This window comes from Scomber scombrus, chromosome 7, assembly GCF_963691925.1.
Source record: "Scomber scombrus chromosome 7, fScoSco1.1, whole genome shotgun sequence".
Lineage (NCBI taxonomy): Eukaryota > Metazoa > Chordata > Actinopteri > Scombriformes > Scombridae > Scomber > Scomber scombrus.
Window position 1 is genome coordinate 16,480,471 of NC_084976.1, and position 22,803 is coordinate 16,503,273.

The 22,803-nt window shown below is 38.4% G+C and overlaps 3 protein-coding genes across 4 annotated transcripts; all 3 read right to left on the reverse strand.

Annotated features, from left to right (window-relative positions):
- Nucleotides 1-1,184: 1,184 nt before the first annotated feature.
- On the reverse strand, nucleotides 1,185-4,519 carry LOC133983685 (C-reactive protein-like). Its single transcript, XM_062422845.1, has 5 exons — nucleotides 4,502-4,519; nucleotides 4,315-4,369; nucleotides 3,529-3,631; nucleotides 3,130-3,427; nucleotides 1,185-1,403 (listed from the first exon to the last, which is right to left on the reverse strand). Exons 2-5 carry the CDS (start codon nucleotides 4,367-4,369, stop codon nucleotides 1,185-1,187), a joined length of 675 nt encoding a protein of 224 aa, XP_062278829.1. The 5' UTR covers nucleotides 4,502-4,519.
- Nucleotides 4,520-7,918: 3,399 nt separating this feature from the next.
- On the reverse strand, nucleotides 7,919-10,386 carry LOC133983262 (C-reactive protein-like). 2 transcript variants are annotated; one of them, XM_062422287.1, is made up of 5 exons: nucleotides 10,367-10,386; nucleotides 9,235-9,289; nucleotides 8,938-9,040; nucleotides 8,549-8,846; nucleotides 7,919-8,411 (listed from the first exon to the last, which is right to left on the reverse strand). In XM_062422287.1, exons 2-5 carry the CDS (start codon nucleotides 9,287-9,289, stop codon nucleotides 8,193-8,195), a joined length of 675 nt encoding a protein of 224 aa, XP_062278271.1. In that variant the 5' UTR covers nucleotides 10,367-10,386; the 3' UTR covers nucleotides 7,919-8,192. The 2 variants fall into 2 exon arrangements, with proteins under 2 accessions (XP_062278271.1, XP_062278270.1); XM_062422286.1 differs by lacking the exon at nucleotides 10,367-10,386 and adding an exon at nucleotides 9,459-9,551.
- A 1,873-nt stretch (nucleotides 10,387-12,259) lies between these two features.
- Nucleotides 12,260-19,382, reverse strand: LOC133983261 (metalloreductase STEAP4-like). Its single transcript, XM_062422284.1, has 10 exons — nucleotides 18,924-19,382; nucleotides 18,410-18,517; nucleotides 18,246-18,316; nucleotides 18,061-18,148; nucleotides 16,759-17,037; nucleotides 16,534-16,628; nucleotides 16,322-16,432; nucleotides 15,098-15,140; nucleotides 14,773-14,937; nucleotides 12,260-13,056 (listed from the first exon to the last, which is right to left on the reverse strand). Exons 1-10 carry the CDS (start codon nucleotides 19,146-19,148, stop codon nucleotides 12,799-12,801), a joined length of 1,443 nt encoding a protein of 480 aa, XP_062278268.1. The 5' UTR covers nucleotides 19,149-19,382; the 3' UTR covers nucleotides 12,260-12,798.
- Between the last annotated feature and the right edge of the window lie 3,421 nt (nucleotides 19,383-22,803).

The window sequence follows — 22,803 nt, forward strand, 5'->3', positions numbered from 1 at the left end:
AGTATTTTAAACCCTAAAGTGGATTTTCACCTTTTAGATTTTTTTCTGGCATAGTCGCCTTTATTTGACAGTAGAGAGACAGGAAATTATGGGATAGAGCCCATCTCTATCCCGCAATTAGAGAGTGTGACATGCAGAAAAGTACCACCTGCACGCCCGATTTTCACTGTTTTAAATGTAAAAATAGCTGCTGACAATCTATACAAACAAATCAGTTGCCTGTTACTATGATAACCCAAACAATATCAATCTCTCTCTGATACCCTATTGGTGTCAAAGTACCACAAACAGCCACGTGTCTTTGTTAATTATCAGCCTAGACGGTGATGATTATAGGCCTAGCTGCATTTATCCATTTTTGAACCTTAGTGGGCAGATGACCTGCAAAATAAGCGGATCTCACAGCCATGATATTGTCATTGAGTGAGGTTGTTATGACTAATGAGTTAAAAAGCAAAGTTAGCTTTCAATAGGTAAACAATTGTTTCACACTATGACCAGGACTATGACCTGGACTTAAAAGATTAAACCCCAATTAATGCAGGAAACACATATGCTTAAAATATATTCCAATCTCAACATGATTTATCACTTCATGTCTTTAAGACACTGATGGTCTGGTTTTAAAAGTTTAGCGACAGGTCAATTGTATATTTTCTACCAGCAGTCTTCCTGTAGTCTGGAACTCTAGCACCTTCCAGTGAAGCACAATCGCTGGGGTGAAAATTAGACTATGTATGTAGTGCTGGACGCTGGTGCAGCAGTATCAATGTGCTGAATGTATAACTGCCTACAGATTAAAGTAGATAGATGTAATGCATAAAGTATAAGTATGTGTGGATTGCATCAGATATGGTGAGCTGTTGTTGAGGACGTCATCAATGGAAGGCTGAGTGCTATTTATTACTAAACTTTTCAGCTATAAAAGATTGGACATAAGACTGGACTGCAGTGCAGAGTGCCATTTTAAAACATTTTGCACAAAGATAAAAAAAAGACAATAATGCAACCAGCGGCAGACATAACCCAAGGTATATCAAATATACGGATATTTCACATTCATATAATTACATTTAACAATTGCACAGTCAATGAAATCAATTTATAGAAGACAAAATTAGGTAAAAGTTTTGTGATTTGTAAAATCTTGTCTAGAGAATCACTCAGAATGATTTAATGTGACTTTAGTGACAGATCAGCTGTTTACCTTCTACCACCACTCTTCCTATGGTCTGGAACTCCAGCGCCCTCCAGTTGAGCACATTTCCTGGGGTGAAATTTAGATCATTTACATAGTTCTGGATCTCACAGGGGGAAATGACGTAGTCCCACATGTGGACATCAGACATCATGCCAACAAAGGATTGCTTAATGTCAAATCCTCCACCATAGGAATCCTGCTCCTGAAAAAGAACATTTGAGTCAACAGCTAGACTGCACAAGAATTCTTTGATTGAGTTAGATGAGAAGATTATTACTACTCAGTCTGAAAGTTCAGTCTAAATATGTAGTTGGAGCCAGAAGAAGTTAGATTAATTTGGCGGTTAAGCATTGACATTATTTGCTTTAAGAAGGCTTAGTTATCAGCTTACAAATATTGCAAGAAAACCCACTTCATAATTTTTCCGCAAGATTAATTCTATTAATTCGTTTCCAGCTAAATTTAAAGATAGTAAAGGCTGTTGTACCTGCTATAGAAAATGTGAAGAAATCCGAAGAAATGTGAAGAAATGTGAAGAAAAGTGTGAAGAAAAGAGTACCGAAAGGTGCACCAAATATTTTTCATTTCATAAACAGATTCCTAACTCACTTCTGTCAACTTTCTTAAAAATAAGAAATTTATAAAACTGATGGATTAATATAGTTTACGTTTTATCAGATTTTTGCTTTTTGCATGTGCTTCTGTCTTTCTTTTGTTGGTTTTTGTAATTTTTGTTTATTTTTGTCTTTTATTGTGTTTCACTGTGTGTGCTTATTTTTCTTATTTTTGGTCTGTATGTCTGTATGGATATTTTCATTTATTTATAACAATTAATTTTGTTTTAATATGTACTGAGCCATTGGTTTCCATTTATATTTCTAACTGTTAAATTCTTATGTTGCAATAAAAATAAATAAATAATAGGGGTGTGCATCTTTCCAATATAAGACGATCCGATACGTATCTAGATACATGGGGTATGATATGATTCAGGAATGATACATTTTAAAATGGAATGATTCGGTTCGATTCAATTCAGTAGGATTTCAATGCGATATGATACGATACAATATGATTCGATTCGGTATGGTTCGATGGGATATGATGTAATCTGATACAGTTCTTTGTTTAAAGTAGACATTAATTTTACATTATAAATTAACATAAGTCAATCCTATAAATGTGTCACTGCTTACCTTCAAATATATATTTTATAAAAGACCAGAGAACAAGTATTTTTGTTATTTTTGACATGCATCAGTTCAGAACAATGCTATTGTGTTAATGACTGTAATACATTGCATGTTGAGAACTTTCCAGAACCCCTCTGGCAATGAAAACAAACTTAATATTCAATCTTCATTATTGGCACAAATTAGAGCCAACGAAACCAGTAAAGGAGGTGAAAGAAATAAAACATTTAGAGAGTGTGCTGTGTAGGCTCAGATCAGAGAATGCTGCTGAGGTAGAACATTTTAATAACACAATTTAAAAGGACATCCTTTGTCTCATTTTGTGCTGACCCAACACAAGAGAGTTAAGGCAAAATATGTCTCAGGCCAGACATTTACAGTAAAACTTCAAAACCTGCAAATATCATTTTAATTTTGGAAACAGATAGATGATTTAATGCAGCTTTGCTCCTCTCTCACCGCAGACTGACTACATTGGAGCAGGATGGCAGCTAGAGCAGAGGTGATAGGTTTGTCTCTCTTTATTATACAAAGATGCTGAAACTTTATTCTCTATTATAATGTAAAAAAAAAAACAGGCAAGCTATTTCCCACTGTTTCCAGTCTTTGTGCCAATATAAGCTAATGGGCTGAGAGAATGGGTACGGGATCTTCTCATCTAACTCTCTGAATAAGAATAGCGAATAAACCTATTTCCTAAAATATATAAACTTTTCATTAAAGTATGGTGCATACCTGTCCTAAAACAATTATAATGGGTCCGTTGATGTTTGATCCAGAGCTGACGAATTTCCTACTCGAGGGTTTTCCATCTAACCACACCTGCACCAGTCCTGATGCAGAGTCCCACGTTGAACAGATGGAGTGCCACGTGTTCAGTTTGTAGTCCTGCCCTCCAATTACTGCAACATTATTCCTGGTAAACACCTCAATCTCATTGTTTGCAGTGTTCTTGAAAATGAGGAAGTCATTGTAAGCAGATGGTGTGGCCAAAGAGAAAAAAGAGTGGCCTCTGCGGAGGTCTGTAAAGGACCTGTAGGCAAAACAAAGACATTGTCATGCATGATGCTTGTTACCGTCACAGATAGTGACTGTAGAGTGGGTTGTTTCATTTATTTTGCAACAAAATGTTACCTGAGACAGACGGTTACAGCACTCAAAACCTGTCTTGATGTAGTCAGCCTTATATGAGCTGTGTTGGTTTCTTGTGGGAAGGTAAACATTTTACCAGACAGATCTAAAAAAGTGAGAGAAATTCAATATCATATATTTAATATATGTGAATGTCTACAGTGTCACCATTTCTCATCCCTTTAATTCACAGCTTAACTTTGCCCCATGCAGCACCTACCCATAGCTGATGCCTACAGATTCACCATTTCTCATACATAATGATAAAACTGGAGGCTCTTCCTGGGTTACTGTGTTCAGTGTACTTGTATTCAAATATTTCTTTCCTGTTTTGATGTCTGCCCTTGTTTGGTCACCTCTTACCTGTTTATGGACTTTGCCTCTGCCCTTGCACCTTGGACTTGTTTACTTATCCTGACTCCCCAGTTGATGAACAAGTAATTGTCTGAATACATATTTAAGATGCTATTTTTTCTGTATTGTGATTTTTAAATTGAAAACTAAAAATGTGTTATCGTGACAAACATAAAAGATACATTCCTATTGACAAAATTGGTCATTTATCATACATTTAACATATTCTAACAATTTGCTGTATGAGGGTGCTGTTAATGTAAAACTCATGTTGTGTGGCTATTTCCTGTTTAATAAGGAGGAAAATAAATTGTACATAAACAAAAGAGAGCATAAAGGTAACAAACATACCAAGTTCAACTCCTGTGAACCCTGTAACACTTGCACGTATCTTAATTCTTTCATTTTGTTTTGTTTTATTAGTTTTTCCCCTACCTTGAGGTCTGGCAGCACAGGCTGTCACCATCATCAGGAGAACCAAAAACTCCATCTTATACAAAGACAAATAAATACACATTGTGAGAAATGCTGAGAGTTAATGCAATAAACTGAATACTTTGATGTTGCTAATACTCTCACTGTCTAACAGATTATAATTAAATTTGATTTAATTTATGTTGACCTGCTTCAACGTGCAATACAGGTAGAAAAGGTTAAGAATGGTTGTATACGATGCAGTCATATTAAATTGAATCTTGTGTCAGGTTGTTGTGTGCAACAGTGTGTAGGATTGTGATTTATATACCCTCATTTCCCTCAGGACAAACACACTGCAACGCAAATGCAAACCACCCTTCACCCTCTATTCTCATGTATTATTTTTTATTATTTTAGGTTATTGTGTTCATTCACAATCTGATACATGTTCATTTGAAAGAGCAATTGTAATATTTTAGTTGTTATCTCACAGGCACTTTGGGCAGCTTAAAAGTCCTTTTGGCAAGGCGCAGGATTTTGTATCATTCAGTACACTGTCAGTCTGCAGTATGAGCAACACTAAGCTAATGTGCTATTGGTTCTGTATTCCAGGTGAGCAAAAATGTTAAAGATGTATAAAAGTAGCAACATAGATGTATAATGAACGTGTGCGAGCAATGGACTATCTGTAATGCAAATATGAGATTTATATTGGAGTTTTTCCAAGTTAAATGAAAGTTAGGCAGTACTTTACCTAGTAAGTACTTCACCTAGTAATTCACTAAAGTGGAAATCAGTAGTGTAACCGCCTGTAGACTGCTGCTTTTGTTTTTGTATTTCCAGTTCTCGAGGTAATGGAATTATTTTAAATGTATGCATTCATGGAAGTGTCTTTTGTGTAGTATTACTACTATTGTAGTGATATAGAAAATGAGCAACAGTAAAGTCTTCCAAGCTGGACAAAATTGGTCTCTAAGTACAGCTGGTTGCCTTAAAAAATGAATCAATCAATAACCCCAAATCCTTTTGTTCAAAGTAAGTGTTGTAGTATAACCAACAGGATACTATTGATGTGTGAAGTGTTTTTGGGGACACTATACTGTATAAAAGTGAAGTTATTGAATATTGTTTGAAGTATCTCTTTTTGATTTTACACTTTTTAGACTTTTCCTGCATCCTCATCTCATAGCCAGCTCTACATAAAGGACAATGTTATTAGTTATTAGTCCAGCTCGGGGGATGGCTCGATGGGGTGAAAACAAGCTTATAGCTTGTTGCCTTACCTTACTACAGTAGTAAAGAGCCATCATTTGTGTTTTAACAATGTTTTGCTTATAAGTTATCGACATGTTCAACACTCTTAAGTGTCCTCTGGAATTGCTTCCATTGTCATTTCAGTAATGTGTTGTGATATTTGTAGTGTGTTTTCTAAGCACTGCAAACTTAATTTGCTTGTGTTTTGTCTATTTGTATGTGTTTTCTTAGGTTGCAGTGTGTTTGCCCTTGTCAGCCACTGTACATGGAGCTATGTGTCTGCTTCCTGCTGTTGTGAATTGTACTCTTAACACTGTCTCATAAGGCATACACTTAGACTTGCACCTATTTAGTTACTATAAAAATTACAAGCCTGTAACCAATATTTTAAACATATGTTTGTTTAAAATGTAGTTGAGTGTTTTGCATGTCAATTTATAAAATGTATTATTTAATTATTACTTGAGTTGATTTAACCATTTTACATGCAAGAATAACTGCTGATCTATACAATCAAACCAGTTGCCTGTTACCTTGAGAACCCAAACAATCTCAATCATGTTGCTCATCACAGCCACAAATCCACAGTACCTGTATTGTAATTAAGTATGTGGAGCTAAAAATGTAGAGATTCAGAAAGTCAGGTTTGTTTCATTCAGTTTCTCTTCATTAGCCTTAACCTTCTATCACACAATACGTCTTAACTGTTGGAGCTTTACAAGCAGATAAATTACTCAGAGACAAAATGTAAGGTAATTTATGTGTCATAGATACTTAACACAGGTGTCAAAGTACCACAAACAACCACAGCGTCGTTGTTAATTATTAGCCTAGACTGTGCTGATTGTAGGCCCCACTTTCTGTTCAGATACAGTGGATCCATGGGAGACAATAGCAGTTATACTGATTCAGAAACAGTCAGCACACAATGACTCACATGAACAATAAAAAGTTCATTTGGAAGTGTGAGTGATTTATTATCAAATAAATTATGAAACATGGAGAAACTGTGGCCTGCAGTATTTTTGGTATAGTTCCTTTCACATATAGGGAGTAACTTTGCAGTCCCATTAACTTAAGATTGTTTATTTCAGTGTCTAAAAAACAAATAGGCTTAAGTCTTTGAAACTGATAGAAATATTAGAACTGCATTTACCCATTGTTGGACTCTAGGGGGCAGATGACTGATATTGTCACCATGTTGTTATGGCTAATGTGTTAAAAAGCAATTACCTATTTTATAGCCTTTAGCCTTAGTCTGAGAAAAATGCAGACACGGAACCATACAGAAAAAGTGCAGGAAACCAAGACACTGTGGTAAAGAATGATACATTTTTTGTAGAAGCGTGATAACTCTCAGTGTGATTATATTAGAGCAACTCCTGTCACATATTTGTCAACTTTTATAAATCAGTGTTTTGTTTTTTGTCTTTTTTTTCATCTTTGATTAGCGTTCCAGTAGATGAAAACTGTTCGGTAAATAAATTTAGTGACCATAAACAATTGCACACCCAGATTGCAGACTGACGTTAAATGAAGAACTATGCGTGTTGCAATGTCCTGCTGAACGTCATGATTTGGTAATATATCCAGGGAAGTTCTGCACTTCTCTTTTTTATTTGGAGTTTACATTATTGTCAAAGACATAAGTCATCAGAGATAACCACCTCTAGAAAATGCTTTTTTACTGCAGTAAGTTAAAGATTAGGTTTGGGGTTTTTCAAGTATCCAGTATACCTCACCTCACTGTCGAGGTGTCAGCAAAATCAACTTTCTTTCTCTTTTTTTTGTTCTGTTGCCAGTATGCCAGTTTAACTCCTGTCATTTCAGAACCTGCCCTTCCCTCCCGGCACTTGGATTGTCATGTGTGTTCATGTGTGTTCCTGCCTTTACAAATCTCCTGACCTCCATACCCACCCGCACACCTGCTCCCAGTTCTGTCTTTAGCTCCCTACCTTACACTCCTTCAGCCATTGTTCCCAATCTGTAGCCTCCCAGCATTTCTGTTGTAACCCACATACTCAGCTCTGCTGCTCATCCCACAAATGCATGTTCCTTCCAACGGTATAAGATTTATTAACAAGAAGCATTGTTACAACAAAGAAATAATCTACCAAACACAAATTTCCTTGCTTTTTGTGCTATATATATATGTTCAAATGCACCACCACCACCTTGTCCTGTCTCCTGTCTTTATATGCACCCACACTCGATGAAGATGCATCACATTGATGGAATCCAATTGCCAACCTTTTTTTCTAATCTCAATAAATATTGGTATACAACTGGTGGTAAAGTGACACCTTCAGAGAGTGACTTTACTGAGAAAGATCAGCATCAAAGCCAACCTGAACTTTGGAATCCATTTTGGCACAAAAAGAGGAAAATCCCCCATCTTCTACAGCACAGTCATGTTCGAAAAAGATCTCTTTAAGGTTAGGTAAAATGATCACATTGACTAAAATAATCATTTCAAGTGTTTATTGTATTAATATAGACTTGAAAATGAATCAGAGCCTTTTAATAAACAATGATTTAACACAAAATGTTGACAGTGGTAACTTACACTTCGTGTTGGACATAAAAATACCAAGAATGTGAATTTTGATTTTGCAAGATCTTGATAGTGTTGTTTTTAAAGTTTACTGACAGGTCATTTGTTTATTTTCTATCAGCACTCTGTCTCTAATCTGAAACTCCAGCGCCCCCCAGTTGAGCACATTCCCTGGGGTGAAGCTTAGTTCATCCACATATTTCTGGATCTCACAGGGGGAAAGGATGTAGTTCCACATGTGGACATCAGACATCATGCCAATAAACGACTGCTTGATGTCAAACCCTCCACCATGGGAGTCCTGCTCCTGTAGAGATTGCAGAGAGTTGAGACTCAGTAAATGAAAGCTACACTTTTACTGAAATGTAAACACTATGACAAGCAATAAACAGTTAGCTTATATAGAATTTGTTGAAAAACCATTAACTATCATTGCAACCGTACCTGTCCTAAAATAATTATAGAAGGTCCAGTGATGTTTGTTCCAGAGATGATAAATTTCCTAACTGAAGGTTGTCCATCAAACCACATCTGCACCAGTCCAGACCCAGAGTCCCATGTGAAACAAATAGAGTGCCACATGTTCAGCTTGTAATCCCTCCCTCCATATTCCACCTTTCTGTCCCTAATATGAGGCTCAATCTCTTTATTTGTGTTGTCCCAGAAAATCAGGAAGTCATTAGAAAAAGAGAGTGTGGACATGGAGAAAAGGATGTGGTCTCTTTTGAGGTCTGTAAAAGATCTGCAAGCATCAAGAATAAATGATCATGCATGATACTGCACAGTCAATGATACAGTAGATTCTTTTATGTATTTTTCACATTCGATGCTACCTGTGACAGACGGTTACAGCACTGAAATCCTGTCTTGACGTAGTCAGCCTCACATGAGCGCTGTTGGTTTGTTGTGGGAAAGTGAACATTTTCCCAGTCAGATCTGAAAACAGACAGGCAGAATTTCCGTAATGGTTTGAAAAAATATTTGTATCCAAAAGAGTATTGTGTGACAGATAAGTAGGAAAAGTGAGTTTAAAGGTAAATACAAAAAGGCAACAAGCTCCTATAAACCATCTTATGTGCAACTTTATCATGATGTTTGATTCCCTGGGTTGAATGAAGACATATTCTTACCTTGGGGAGTAGCAGCACATGCTGTCAGCGTCACCAGCAGAAGAAAAAACTTCATCTAACACAACGACAAAAAGGCACAATGGAAAAAACACCCAGTTTTGATCCAGTATCTAAATTAACTTACAGTTATGTGTCTTGGCCTACAGCAATAAATAAAATACAGTTGAAATTAATTTGTAACACAATCACTTTAAATTTCTATGTTTTGCATTGGATGATCTTACCTTGAAATTTTGCATCTGAATTGTGTGAGTAACAATGATTTGGAGTGGGTTTTTTGTACACTCACTGCTTCCCCATTTCTGTCTGGGTGTTTCCTTCCTTTATCTACTTCTATTTTTTCTTTTCAGATTCCTATAGTGTCAGCATTACCCCACAGACACAGTATTTCTCCATTGGATCAACAAAACATGCACTGAAAAGTCATCCTAATGCTGAAATACATATTGTTCTATATTGCAGATGCATATGGCTAACAGCAGTAATTTCTTTAATCTTTTTTTCCTCTTCAGTTTTTTCTTTTTTTACTGAATGTACACAGTGTCAATCATTCTACTGCAACATGAGTATACTGTATTATCTGAAGTCAGTCCTAAATGACTGTGTGCGTGTGTATATGTTGTTCTGTTTTGAATTCATTCATCCATGTGTACACACGCACCAACTGTTATCGGTACATTTAGATTAAAGGTTGATCACTTGTGACTAACACCTCTCACTTATCAGAGATGTTCTGTGCTTTATTCATTCTCTTTTTGATAGGCTAAAGTTTCTTGTCACTTTTATTCATTGTGGGTATTTTCTGGGAGAACATTTCCAAAATGTGCTTTATAACTGAAATGCAATACAAACACAATCTGCCATTTAATAATTCCTGTAAACACACAGGCACAGGCACGGACACCAAAATATGCCTAAAGGGAAATCTGGTTGACAGACCAGTGCCTAACCGGAAAAGGCTATAAAAAATCCCAGACTTGTTGCGACATCAGGTATTTCACAGGATGATTGTGCCAAATGCTGATAGCCCACACAGCTACAGAAGAGTTCTGTATTCTGCGTCACTGTGAATGTGCAGACACACTAAAGCTCACACATATCATATGACTTGGACACACATGCCTGTACACACCTGTATGAAGCTGAACTCCCTCCAGCTAAGAGCATTGCTGACCGAAGGGAGAGAGCTTATTCCCAGCAGGACATACAGGCCAAATCCCAGAATCCCCACAGCATAGTAAGAGTCAGTGCGCCACACCGTAGTGGGGTCAAACTCTCTCGTTTGGTTCAATTTGATCTTAAAGTGACAGTAAATAAGGCATAGAAATGTTTCCAAAATCCAAAATCATCTGAAAGTATGGTTGTTATTATTATTATTTTTATTTTTTATTTTTTATTTTTTATTTTTTATTTTTCATTTTTTCATTTTAAATTTTCATTTTGAGACAGCAAAACAAATACTCATCAAGAGGGCAACATATGATGACAGCTTTCTGCTGTCACAAAAAGATAACATATAATACAAGACCATACACACAAAAACAAAACACAAAACAAAACAAGCAATCAAATAAGCATAAATAAGGGGGGGGGGGGTGCTAATGCTGAATCTTAATTTACTCCAATACTTGTTATTGCTGGCCACTTACTACCAAAATAAATACTAAGGGGGGACCACTCTTTGACAAAATCCTCCAGGGTTGCTTGCAGCACATGTGATAACCTTTCAAAATGAAGAATTGATAGTAGTTTATCGTACCACATTGATATCGTAGGAGGATGTACATCAAGCCTGCAGGATCGAAAGGTGTGCAGCATACAACATGATATTTAACAATTTTACAGTTTGACCAAGCAGGGGCACGGGGCTGATACCAAAAATGCACTGTTTAGGATCCATTATTATTTTGATGCCCAAGAAGTTCTCTATCTCTGTTTGAACAGTAACCTAGAATATTTTAATCAATGGGCATGATCAATGGCCCCAGTTGTTTTTAACACTTCCTACATGCTGCAGAACATGAGTCATCATATTTACTACGTATTTCAGGAGTCACATGCAGTTTATTAATGATCTTATATTGTGTTTCATGTGATTTGTCTGATCTAGTGATTTTCTTGGCATTATGCAAAACTTTGTGCCAGGTCTGGTCATCTAGGTGAATACCTAAGTCTTTTTCCCAGCTATTTTTGATATTTATTGTAGTGTTATCATTCATAAACAACTGATCATATACATCATCACTTTCTTATTAATTTTTGCTGCCTTCGTGATAAGACTATCAAAAATATTCAGCTTTCTGCCAATTTTGTAATATGGAGTTGAGTTTAAGTAAAGTATGGTTATATACTGTATGAATAAACAAGTATTTGTTAATGCAAACACAAAGCTTTGAATGTATCAAACATGCTTGTTATCTAACTATGTGGTTGTCTTACCTGTGAAATGGAAATAATGTTAGTGCTTTAGAAACAAAATTTCACAAATAATGTTTTTATTAAGAGGAGTCAAATCCCCCTGGCTCCCCTGTAGTTCACACCCCGCATATAACGGCATCCTGCAAGTGTGCATGCCTGCTTGTCAGTTTGTATAGATGAATGCTTGATCATGCCTCACTAACAACTACCAGTTATCAGAGCGCTATGATTTATTCACTCTGTTCTCGATCAGCAAAAATGACTTGCTGCAGCACAAAAGCAAGGGCCTATCTATACTGCCACATCCAAATATTATATCCTCTCAGCAGAGGACATAATGCTTAACTTGTGTGATGGAGGAGTCAGTCCTCTCTCCACTGATGTGATGAGATCCGGTAGTGACTGGTGAGAAGCCTACAGCTCAGAGTGAATGTTTCCTGGAGAACAGCATCAGATGAGCCACAGGGATGAACCCCGGCAAGGGATCAGACCAAGATGACTAGAGAGAGCACACTCAACTCATTGGGGAAAAACTCTGTTTGACTGAGCTTCAAGACAGGATAAGATATAGTTGGTGGGAGAGAGCAAGAAAGACAAGACAATGGTATTCAGTCGCACTGAAGTTTTTAGTTTTAAAAGCATTTCACAGTGGTTACACTTTACATATTGGAACATTAATTAAGAAGAACAAAAATACTGAGTACCAATTCCAAAAGTAAAAACAGAACTGGATGAAAAATAAATCAAATAAACATAGCCCAACATAAAGAGAGTTATATACATGGGGCAATTAAACTAACAAAGACAAAGGTAATGCTGCTTGAAATGCAGTATATCAGTTTAATGTGTGTGTCTATGCCTGTATGTGGGTCCAAGGTATTTCTATAACTGCTGAGAACATTGACAATGACATTATATCATGTAATACGGTTGCAAAATGGATCAATTCCAAAATGGTGTTGTAAAGAGACTCTGACAGGAGTCTCAGTCTAATTTCTCTGTTGAGAGCAGAACAGTAGGTGTCATTGTAAAGTATAGGATCTATGACATTGAAATGAGCTGGAGTTATCTGATCACAGAACTCTTACAAGGCAAGTCACGTTTTCAGTGCATGGTCTTTGTATCTGTGTGTCTGTTGTGACACTCCTATGTTAGCAGTGCTGTCTTGTTGTCGTCATCTGGTTGGGTCCTCTCCCAGCCCTGTCGAATACGGGTGAGGCTGCGGTCAACACACGGCACAAGGAGCAGCAGCTTTAGAACCAGCAGCGCAGAAGGCACCACCAGACTGAGCATGTAGCCGGGAGGAGTGTACCACTTGTAGGAAGAGGGGCGAAGAAACTTGTCCCAGCCATACAAGTACGTGTGAAAGGTGCAGAAGAACAAGGTCACATAGCCCAGCTTGGACTGGAAGAGAGGAAAACCAGTTAAGACACATACCTTTACATTCACAGTGTACATACACACAGTCACATGGTCTAATTACTGTGTAATAGGCTCAATACGCTGGAATGTGAAAGACTGACCTTTAGAAAGACAAGTGTTTGACCTACACATGTGCACGCATTCATCTACTTTGTGTGCACAGAGGTACTTAGAGGTAATTCAACTACTGTAGGTTCACTCACACACACACACACACACACACACACACACACACACACACACACACACACACACACACACACACACACACACACACACACACACACACACACACACACACACACAAACACACACACACACATATACAAACACACTTGCATATTTACAGGCATGTTGATCCACTGCATACACATGAACATAACCTAAAGACTGTGGCTAGAATAATGTATCCCTCCCCGAATTACATTTGATGAATAACTTAACATTTAAATCACTGCTCTAATTTGGGCTGGAGTAAAGGGGAGGGGTGTGGAATGAGGAAATGAGCTTGACATGACCCAGTTACATTTATGAATGAGTGTGTTCCCTGTAGTGAGGCTGATTATATTTTCAATTGGTCAAAGTCGGAAAAGGGTAAACATTTTTGTCTTGCCACATGAGTGTGAAAGGGAAGGATAGAATATTACTAACACACATTAAACAGATTACTTCTATTAGGAAGCTGGAAATTTTAAGAGAATTTTAAAAACAATTTTTCCATCTGGGCTGAGTTTTTCTCATGACTCATAGTTTGAATCTTGGCTAATGGACATGGGGAAATTCATTTTGCTGTCAGTATCCACATTCTTTAAAGGTCCAGAAGCTTCTCCGTCAATTTCGACACTAACCTTAGCAGCTTAGAGCATAAACAGGTGCAATAGTATAGCAGCAGTATATGAGAAATGTCATAACATACTTTAAAATATATCCAGCAGGCACATTCTAGTTGGATACCAACCACGCCTGTTTGATAGTGTGAGCATGTATCACTATGTTAACTGAATCATCAATCTAGTTGTCATTTGCAGCTTTTCAAGGCCACAGTGAAGAGGTGAGATAATCAGTTGTCCAAAATTAAATTTCCCAAATGAGCTTGTTTGTATTCATTTTATTAAAAGCTGGCTCATGAGGAATAGAAACATATTACCAGCAAAGTGCTTACCTACCATTCACTTTCCTTTACAGACTCAGAGTGACAAATTTGTTGGCTACAAAAGGTGTGAAAGCCTTTGCTATCTCTCATTTTGTTAAAAGTGAGTGTATTTAAGTGCACATTTAAATGGAGAGTACCCACATATACTATCTTAATTTGTGGGCATATGTATGTGAGGATGTGATCAGAATACAGACATTTGGTTTCTGGGAGAACATTTCAAAAATTTGCTTTATAACTGAAATGCAATACAAACACAATCTGCCATTTAATAATTCCTGTAAACACACAGGCACAGGCACGGACACCAAAATATGCCTAAAGGGAAATCTGGTTGACAGACCAGTGCCTAATCGGAAAAGGCTATAACAAATCCCAGACTTGTTCCTCCAGTTGTGACTGCAAGTATTTCACAGGATGATTGTGCCAAATGCTGATGGCCAACACAGCTACAGAAGAGTTCTGTATTCTGCGTCACTGTGAATGTGCAGACACACTAAAGCTCACACATATCATATGACTTGGACACACATGCCTGTACACACCTGTATGAAGCTGAACTCCCTCCAGCTAAGAGCATTGCTGACCGAAGGGAGAGAGCTTATTCCCAGCAGGACATATAGGCCAAATCCCAGAATCCCCACAGCATAGTAAGAGTCAGTGCGCCACGCCGTAGTGGGGTCAAACTCTTTTGTTTTGTTCTCTTTGATCTTAAAGTGACAGTAAATAAGGCATAGAAATGTTTCCAAAATCCAAAATCATCTGAAAGTATGGTTATATACTGTATGAATAAGCAAGTATTTGTTAATGCAAACACAAAGCTTTAAATTTATCAAACATGCTTGTTATCTAACTATGTGGTTGTCTTACCTGTGAAATGGTGCTTGCAGAAATCTTGAATCTCACATAATATCTGTGCAGACAAAAGTGACAACATTCAAAGCTGTTGTACATATGCATATGAGTATTGTTTTGAGGCTAGAATCTATGTGAACATTTTCCTGGTCCCCTTCTTCCTTCTTCAGTTTTTTAATACATTATATTTTAATACACAACTATGACTCATTTAAACCTCAGCTTTACATTTGCCATCTTCTATGTTTAAGCTTGAACTCCTTTTTAGATTACATATCTATTCAGCTCCTCATCCATTTTATACAAACATACTATCTATAATTTGTGCTTCCTCTCTGGCTGCCACTAATGCCATTAAAAGTACTGCTGCTACTGCTATCACTAGTAGCAATGCATCTGTGACTGCTACAAATATACAGTATATTACACCCTGCAAACCCTACAATACACCCTTGCAACCACCCTGAATCACACTAGTAACCAGTTCAGTCTCCCTTTTGCAACTCCCCTGGTACACCTCAGACTCTAACCCTAACCCTAACCCGAACCCACAACAAACCATTGCAAACATCCTGTCATCACATGCTTATTTCACACAATCACAACTAAGCTATCTCCATGATTACTAACAAACCACTGTGATTCCAAGGTTTTAGAACTTTAAAGCTCTTTTCCATGTGACTTCCATTTTTAACAGTCTGTCTGAATGTCCTCTATCATCATTTCTTTTTCTTTTCTGCTTTCTTTCTTTTCATTTTTAGCTTAAGAAGAAATAATACATTTTCATTAGTCAGCAATCACTTCTTTTACTCTGATAATGCACTTTCCCATATCAGAAGTTATGGGGTTTCAAAGAAATTGAAGGATAATTATGATCATTTTCTGACTACCTTTTGCTTGCTAATTTCAGTCTTTACATTATGATTATTCTGTCTACAACAACCTTGCAACCCGATTCATATCACTGAGGGGAGATAAAATATTAGAAACTCCTCTCAGCAATACTGCAACCTTCACTGTAACCTTACGGTTTACAAAGTGTCAACTGAGTACAATTACAGTTACAGTTTTTATTACTTGATAACCACTTTGTCTTAAATTTAAAAAAAAAAAAAAAAAAGTTTTTAAAGCTCCCACAACTTTTATTATATGTTTTGGTAGAATTTAACAACACAAATGTAATAAAACATGTCATATATATTGAATTGAAGTATGAGGATGTGTGCACATGTTACATACCGTATAGGGATGATGAGAGTGTAGAGCACATGAAGAAAGGCAAAGCCAAGTGCTAGCAGTCCCAGTTGTTTCCTGCATAGCATCCAGCGGTCCAACCAGTCAGGGAAGCGTCTGAAACACCACAGTTTGACTTACATGATACAATTTTAGATCATATTGGAAAACCTCTGCAGAGGCACTAAATATCAGACTGTCCAGGTTTAATGTCTGACCTGTACTTGGTTCCTCTGTAGAGCTGGAGGATGGCAGCTATGATACCAGGTAGGTAACACAAAGACAACATGGTGAGAGACACAATGGGAAATACCTGAAAGATGGAGAATAAACACAGAAGAGATTATTGTGAAGACAACAGACACCATATTTGAGTTGAATGCTTTCTACCTTTGAAAGAGGAACACAAGCTACCAATTTACAGGACACTAAACAGGCTTTACCTTGTTGGCCAGGGACACCATGATTCTGAAGGAGATGTCTTTCTTCTGTTCAACATATGCATAGATGATGTCTCTAATAAGCAGGTAAAAGAAGAAGAAGGTGGTGAGGCCAAAGGCCAGTTTTAGTGGCAGCCTCCACTCTGGGAACAGCTGCAGAGGGAAGTCCTCAAGCTCTCTGGCTGCTGACAGAGACCCCCGGTCCAGAACACTGAAGCCCAGCTTGGTGGCCATTTCTGCCACTGCCTGCTTTGCTTCAGCACTGTTCCCACACAGGTACACCTGCAAACATTCATAGTTTTTGAAACCTTAATGTATGTCTTAATTATTTTATATTTATGCATTTATGTTTATGGATTTACACATGCAATGATGAAAGGATGGCTCTGACTCCAGAGGATCGAATATAAAAGTACTTGCTGTGGCTTCCTGTATAAAATGCTAAATTTGGTTGAAGAAGGCAGGTAGAAACTAGCAATATACAATTTTCAGTCAACACCTATGTGATGTAGTCGATGGTTCTCCAAATACACCGAACACACCAATACATAAACATACACCCCACTCAATCACTCACACACACACACACACACACACCTGTGTGGTTTTATTGTCCTCTGGGATTGCACAAACAGATCAAAATGAAACAGGAAAAACCCACATATGCTGCAGCTTTGCAGTACATTGCGAGAAAGCAAAGCATGCGATGGGAAGCTTAGATCTAAGAGTGACTGTGGAGTTAATTGATTCGAGGATACATCAGAGATGGCACTCACAGCAAAGACATAAGGCTGACTCCTCAGATTTGGCTGCTTTTACTTTGACTCAGTTTGATCAAAACTTCAAAATGAGTTAATAATATAATTTGGACTGAAATTCTTTCCAGTTTGCAAGAGACTATTATTTTTAACTTGTTGGTCAGCACCCCACTGTGTGATCACATGAGACAATTGTCAATGCTTGCTTAACTTGTTGGTCAGCACCCCACTGTGTGATCACATGAGACAATTGTCAATGCTTGTAGCTCTGCAGTGGAGGAAGAATTTGACAAGCATTACCAAGCAGATTAATTCTAAAATGAGATCTGTCACCATTGGGGGAAAAAAAGATTAATTCCTAAAAGCCAGAAGAAGAAAACCTAATTTGGTATCTTTTAAATTTCCGCTTGTTGCCAATACACTTTGCCAACGAAGAGACAGTATTCTAACAAATCTAATTATCAATATTTCAATTTCAATAATAACATTTTTTTTAATTCAAATAGAGAGACATTATTTGGAAACAGAACAACAGCAACACAAGTACCTGTCTATTGGCATCTGAAGGTCCGTTCTGCAGGGTCCAGGCAGACAAGGTGTTAAAACCTTTCACTACATGCGATCCAGGAACCAGCCTGGACAACAAACAACATTTGCTTCATGTAGTTGGTGATCCAAACCACATTTTTCCTATATTTCAGGTAAATGCTTTATTGCTTAATTTGCTCTTACCTTTGCAAATACTCAGCATTGGCCTCTTGGTATAGATTCTTCTTGAGGTTGTTGCTGACGTCCACCAGCACCTTCCAATCAATGAGATTAGTCGAGTAGATGAAAAGATAAAAATTAGAAAACTGCTATGTCACACAATGGCATTTGACTGTGCAACTGGGTACCTTCCCCCTCAGATGAGGTGCAAGCATCTCCAGGAAGTTGTAGTGTACTCTGTGGACACACATAAACACCAGACTGGCTGACTGGGCAGCAGCTGCATGGCTCATCACCTGCACAATACACACAAACAGTATTGTTGTCATGCATGGTCATTACTTGTGGCAGTACGCTTAGTAATAACTGGCTCAGCATGTTCAGTGACAGTTCACTAGTTAAGCACATGAACTATTCATTTACATAGTACACAAAAGATGAAAACAAAATGCAGCAGAATGTAGCACACACAAACACAGACATTATCAGTGACCTCGTTTAGCTCAGTCAGCTTTCAAAACCTGATAAGAACTGCTTCGTTTTTCCCAGCACTGATGTTGCACTTTGGCTTCATCAACACAGTTATTGGACTCAATTCAGAACTAACACATTACACACATTCTGAAGAATCAAATCTCAGTAATAATCATCAAAAGTAAAGCCCAGAAAAGGTTTGAGAAGATGCCATGCCATGTGTTGTACCTGAGCTCCCTTAGGCAAGGGGCCACAGCTGTGAGGTCTGCGGCTGCCATACACCACTCTGTAGCCAGTCTGGAGCAGACGCTGGCCCAGGCTGCGCCCTAAGTCCCCCGTCCCAAAGATACACAGCAGCTCTTGCTCAGGGGCAGCTGCCGTGCCCAGAGGACACAGCTCCACGCTCTCTGGCTTCACCTCTTTTGACATGCTGCTCAGTCTGTCAGTCGACATGGCCACAGTCAGACACAAACACTGAAGATATCTCCTGTGGTTTTGAAAGAACAAAACACTCCACCAGATTTTCCGTCAAACCTGGACAGCTGTAATATAAAATATGAGTAATATGTCCAGATCCAAAGGAGATGAAACAAAATAATACTCTTCAAAGAACCCGCTCTTCTGAATGATTCTGCTGTCTGTCCCTCAAACACATGTGTCTGTTCTTTTTATTCATTACTATCTAGATTGACACATTTCCAGTCGACTCAGTTTTTGTATGACCCACCCCCTCCCATTTTGGGATGTGTCTAAACTGGGAAACTCCAAAACAAAAAGGTGGGAGGCATGTGTCTCTGTTCTGGCAGGGAGAGGTTCTGTTTTCTTTGTGCAAACTCTGTGCCTGTCTATGTCTGTGTGTGCTTGTGTTTGGTTAGGACATCTTGCTGCAAACTTTCAAGTATGACCACTTCCTGGAAAACAAGTAGATTTTATAAGGCAGATTATGCAACACCAGAAAACTTAAAATGGCTTACTGTCTTCCAAAATAAATGGGTATTTCTGTTATTTCCAAATTGCTCCAATGAATATTTGCAGTTAGGAACACACATAGAGGAAAGTGATAAGTAAAAGTCCCAATTTTCTTAAGAACATAAAGGAAATACACATCTTAACCCTAACCCAACACATAGGGAGACTTTTTTTAACCTGTTGCTTAAAGACAAGATCATTATAACCAGTTTAGGCATTTACGCAAAACTCACAAAACTTTGACAGTTCACAGAAAAATGATTAATGATAATCTCATCACAACTGTTGAGCAGTAACACTGGCTCTCTCTACAAACATGCAATCTGGACCAAGTCTAGGTCACGGTATGCAAACATAATGTACTGGAATGCTGCCAACCCCCTGCTCTCTTCTCCTACACAATCCTCATTATATGAGCATAAAATTCCAAGCATATAATTACTTTGACATGTGTGCAAAACAAATAACATACATCTTTATTAGCAGGGGGTTGTTTGCCATGCACTTGGAGTGAAAGAACCTAATCCTCAAAATAAGTCACTGATACAGTGGTCAGTAGAGACACAAGCTTATTCATGGAGTTTTCTGGCAAACCTACCAATTACAGTCTCATCTGCGCTGTTGTGTCACCCCATGAGTAATTAATGTTCTTAGTCCCTTAACTGAAGATGGCCTCTGAGTGCAGCCTCTCCTATTTTCCCAGAGGTCCAGAATAGCTTCAGTGCTCAGGGTTGAGGTGAACCACAGACCTAGTGACCTGTCCTGGACTGTAATTACTCCCTCTGCTCTGCTGCTTCACTAAGTAGCAAGTGTGTGTGTGTGTGTGTGTGTGTGTGTGTGTGTGTCTACATGTGACACAAATATATTGGTATTTTACTAGCTCACACACACACACACACACACACACACACACACACACACACACACACACAAGATAATGTAATGAAATTTGTCGCTGATCTGGTTTCTTGGGCCATAATTAGCCTGAGACCTTAACAGCAATTAATCTGCTGTTCGGTAAACAATTACTTGCTTACTCTTCCTCCCACAAGAACGTAAAGCCAGAAGCGGCATGGTGTTCATGAGATGGGGGTCAGGCTTGATAAACAAAGAAAAGTCCCAGTAGTTGCATCAGTACACTAGAACAAAAGCAAAAGCAAACAAAAGAATGGCTGATGGAAAATGTAAATCCAGCAGGTCAGGGTTATTTCTGTGCTGTGCTCTGGTGAGATGTGAGTTGAGTTTTTTTTTTATTTAGTGGTCACTCAGTTATGACTGACCCTGAGTTTCTTGCCCTCTGAGGCCAAACTTACAGATCAACAAGTAACAGCCCATGCACTAAAGAACGGAGATTAACCACAGCTGCTCTCAAGTACTTGTGAGCTACACAACAAACAATCCAGGTTTTAGCAACGTGGGAGGCTTTCTGATGTTCAAAACAAAACTGAATGCAATCACAAATGTCAGATGTAGAAAAAAGGCACTCTCAGGCAAGGGTGATGATTGGATCGTGCAGTATTCCCAGGCTACAGCCATTACCGTGATTGGCTTTACACTGCTCAATATCTGATTATCTAAGCAAAACACAGAGTGCATTAGAGCCACAAGTCTATGCTAATGAATTCTGGTGCATGAAATAAAGCTCACTGATACAGTAACATCCTGCTTTCTAGATCATTGCGCTATCAAAATGATTGATTTTTAGTTGCACTTCTCGAGGTTTGAATGCAGTTTGTTGTGTTGGTAAAGTGTAATGTTTTGTGCTATTTTAAATGTTTTAAAGCAGCTATAATAAATGTATTATTATGACCGGGGCGGCATTTAGACCATAAAGAGCCAAAGAAAAAGGAGGAAGAGGTGATGTGGGTTTTCTACGATGATGGGGTTATCAGAGCAGATGCTCCCCAGGTAATGGATTATGAGATACATGAATAACTGTAGCAATTATTCAGTAGAGAGCATGGTCAGGGGGGATGAATTATTAATAATCTACAGTGGAAAGATTTGTTGTAGAGTGTGATTTGATGTGGAAAAGAAAGAGGGAGATGGTAGATAGTAAGGGGGCGGGTGTGATAGACGTCCTGCTAGATAATGGTTGCACAGTACTGCGGGGGGTGTTTAGTGGGTAAAAGTAGTTGGATCTTAGGTGAGACTAAGCCAAGGAGCTGCTGTGCTGCAGGGCAAAAACCAAGAGCGAGAAACATCCCGGTCTGAGGCCGATGTTTGGCACAGTGACTTTTCCCTCTTCTCGCTTCACCTCCTCTACATGACACATCTGCTGTTTGTGTTTTCCTCAAGGCACCGTGTGTCCTCATATGAGCCCCCTTGGCTGTCTTTTTGAGGCTATGTTTTGAGTTTGCAGGCCATGACCCAACACAACCAGAAAGGGCACATCTAAAAACAGCTTTTCTTAAGGCAGAAATATGAGAGGCCCTGCTAAAAAACAACACACACATATACCCTCATCTGCTCAGAAAATGGCTGAGTTGTCAAAGCCCCTTTTTTGTAGAGCGTTTAAATGATTAACTGAAGAAAAAATTCCAGCTGGTTGGTTGGCAGCAGATGATATCCTGGTTGAAACGTGTCTTGGTTTTAGAAGTTTTAGGAGTCAGGAACAGTGTTGCAAGCAGCTTTTTCCCTGTAGACAGAAATGTCTCTCTCTCTCTCTCTCGCTTCCATGCTTGCACTCTCTCCCTCCGGTCTATCGCTGTGATCGTTTTAGAGATTTACAGTGAAATCCCCCAACTGACCCCTATTGCACTGCTGCTCAATGAGTGGCCTGTAAAGTTAATGGGTCAGATCCAATCTTTCCTTGTAACACACCTCAGTCCACACGCACACACATCTTTCTGTCTCTCTTTCTGACTCTTACAATGCAGAGCAGCATTAGGACATGGTCTCAGCTTTATAGGGGTCTTATCACAGCGCTTATAAAATCTGACTGAATGAGGGAACACTGATGTACGCAATTTAACAGGGGCCCTGAGGGACTGAGAGTCTGGACACTGGGTGCAAGAGTCCACTCAAAGTGTATACATTGACATCCACAAAAAAACTAAACAAAAAAAATGTGGAGAACATCAAACAAAAAATGGGGGGAAATTTACCTTACCACTAACTGACTTACTGTCACTAACTG

Bases quoted from the DNA above. Each gene is read 5' to 3' on its own strand.
- LOC133983685 (XM_062422845.1), bottom strand. From the start codon at position 4,369: ATGGAGTTTTTGGTTCTCCTGATGATGGTGACAGCCTGTGCTGCCAGA. The intron at 3,428-3,528 runs GTAACATTTTGT...TTTTGCCTACAG, and splicing joins GCTGTAACCGTCTGTCTCAG to GTCCTTTACAGACCTCCGCA. The intron at 1,404-3,129 runs GTATGCACCATA...GTTCTTTTTCAG, and splicing joins TTATAATTGTTTTAGGACAG to GAGCAGGATTCCTATGGTGG.
- LOC133983262 (XM_062422286.1), bottom strand. The intron at 8,847-8,937 runs GTAGCATCGAAT...TGATGCTTGCAG, and splicing joins GCTGTAACCGTCTGTCACAG to ATCTTTTACAGACCTCAAAA. The intron at 8,412-8,548 runs GTACGGTTGCAA...CAATCTCTACAG, and splicing joins CTATAATTATTTTAGGACAG to GAGCAGGACTCCCATGGTGG.
- LOC133983261 (XM_062422284.1), bottom strand. From the start codon at position 19,148: ATGTCGACTGACAGACTGAGCAGCATGTCAAAAGAGGTGAAGCCAGAG. The intron at 18,317-18,409 runs GTACCCAGTTGC...ATTGATTGGAAG, and splicing joins CACCTCATCTGAGGGGGAAG to GTGCTGGTGGACGTCAGCAA. The intron at 17,038-18,060 runs GTACTTGTGTTG...GAATGTTTGCAG, and splicing joins CTTCAGATGCCAATAGACAG to GTGTACCTGTGTGGGAACAG.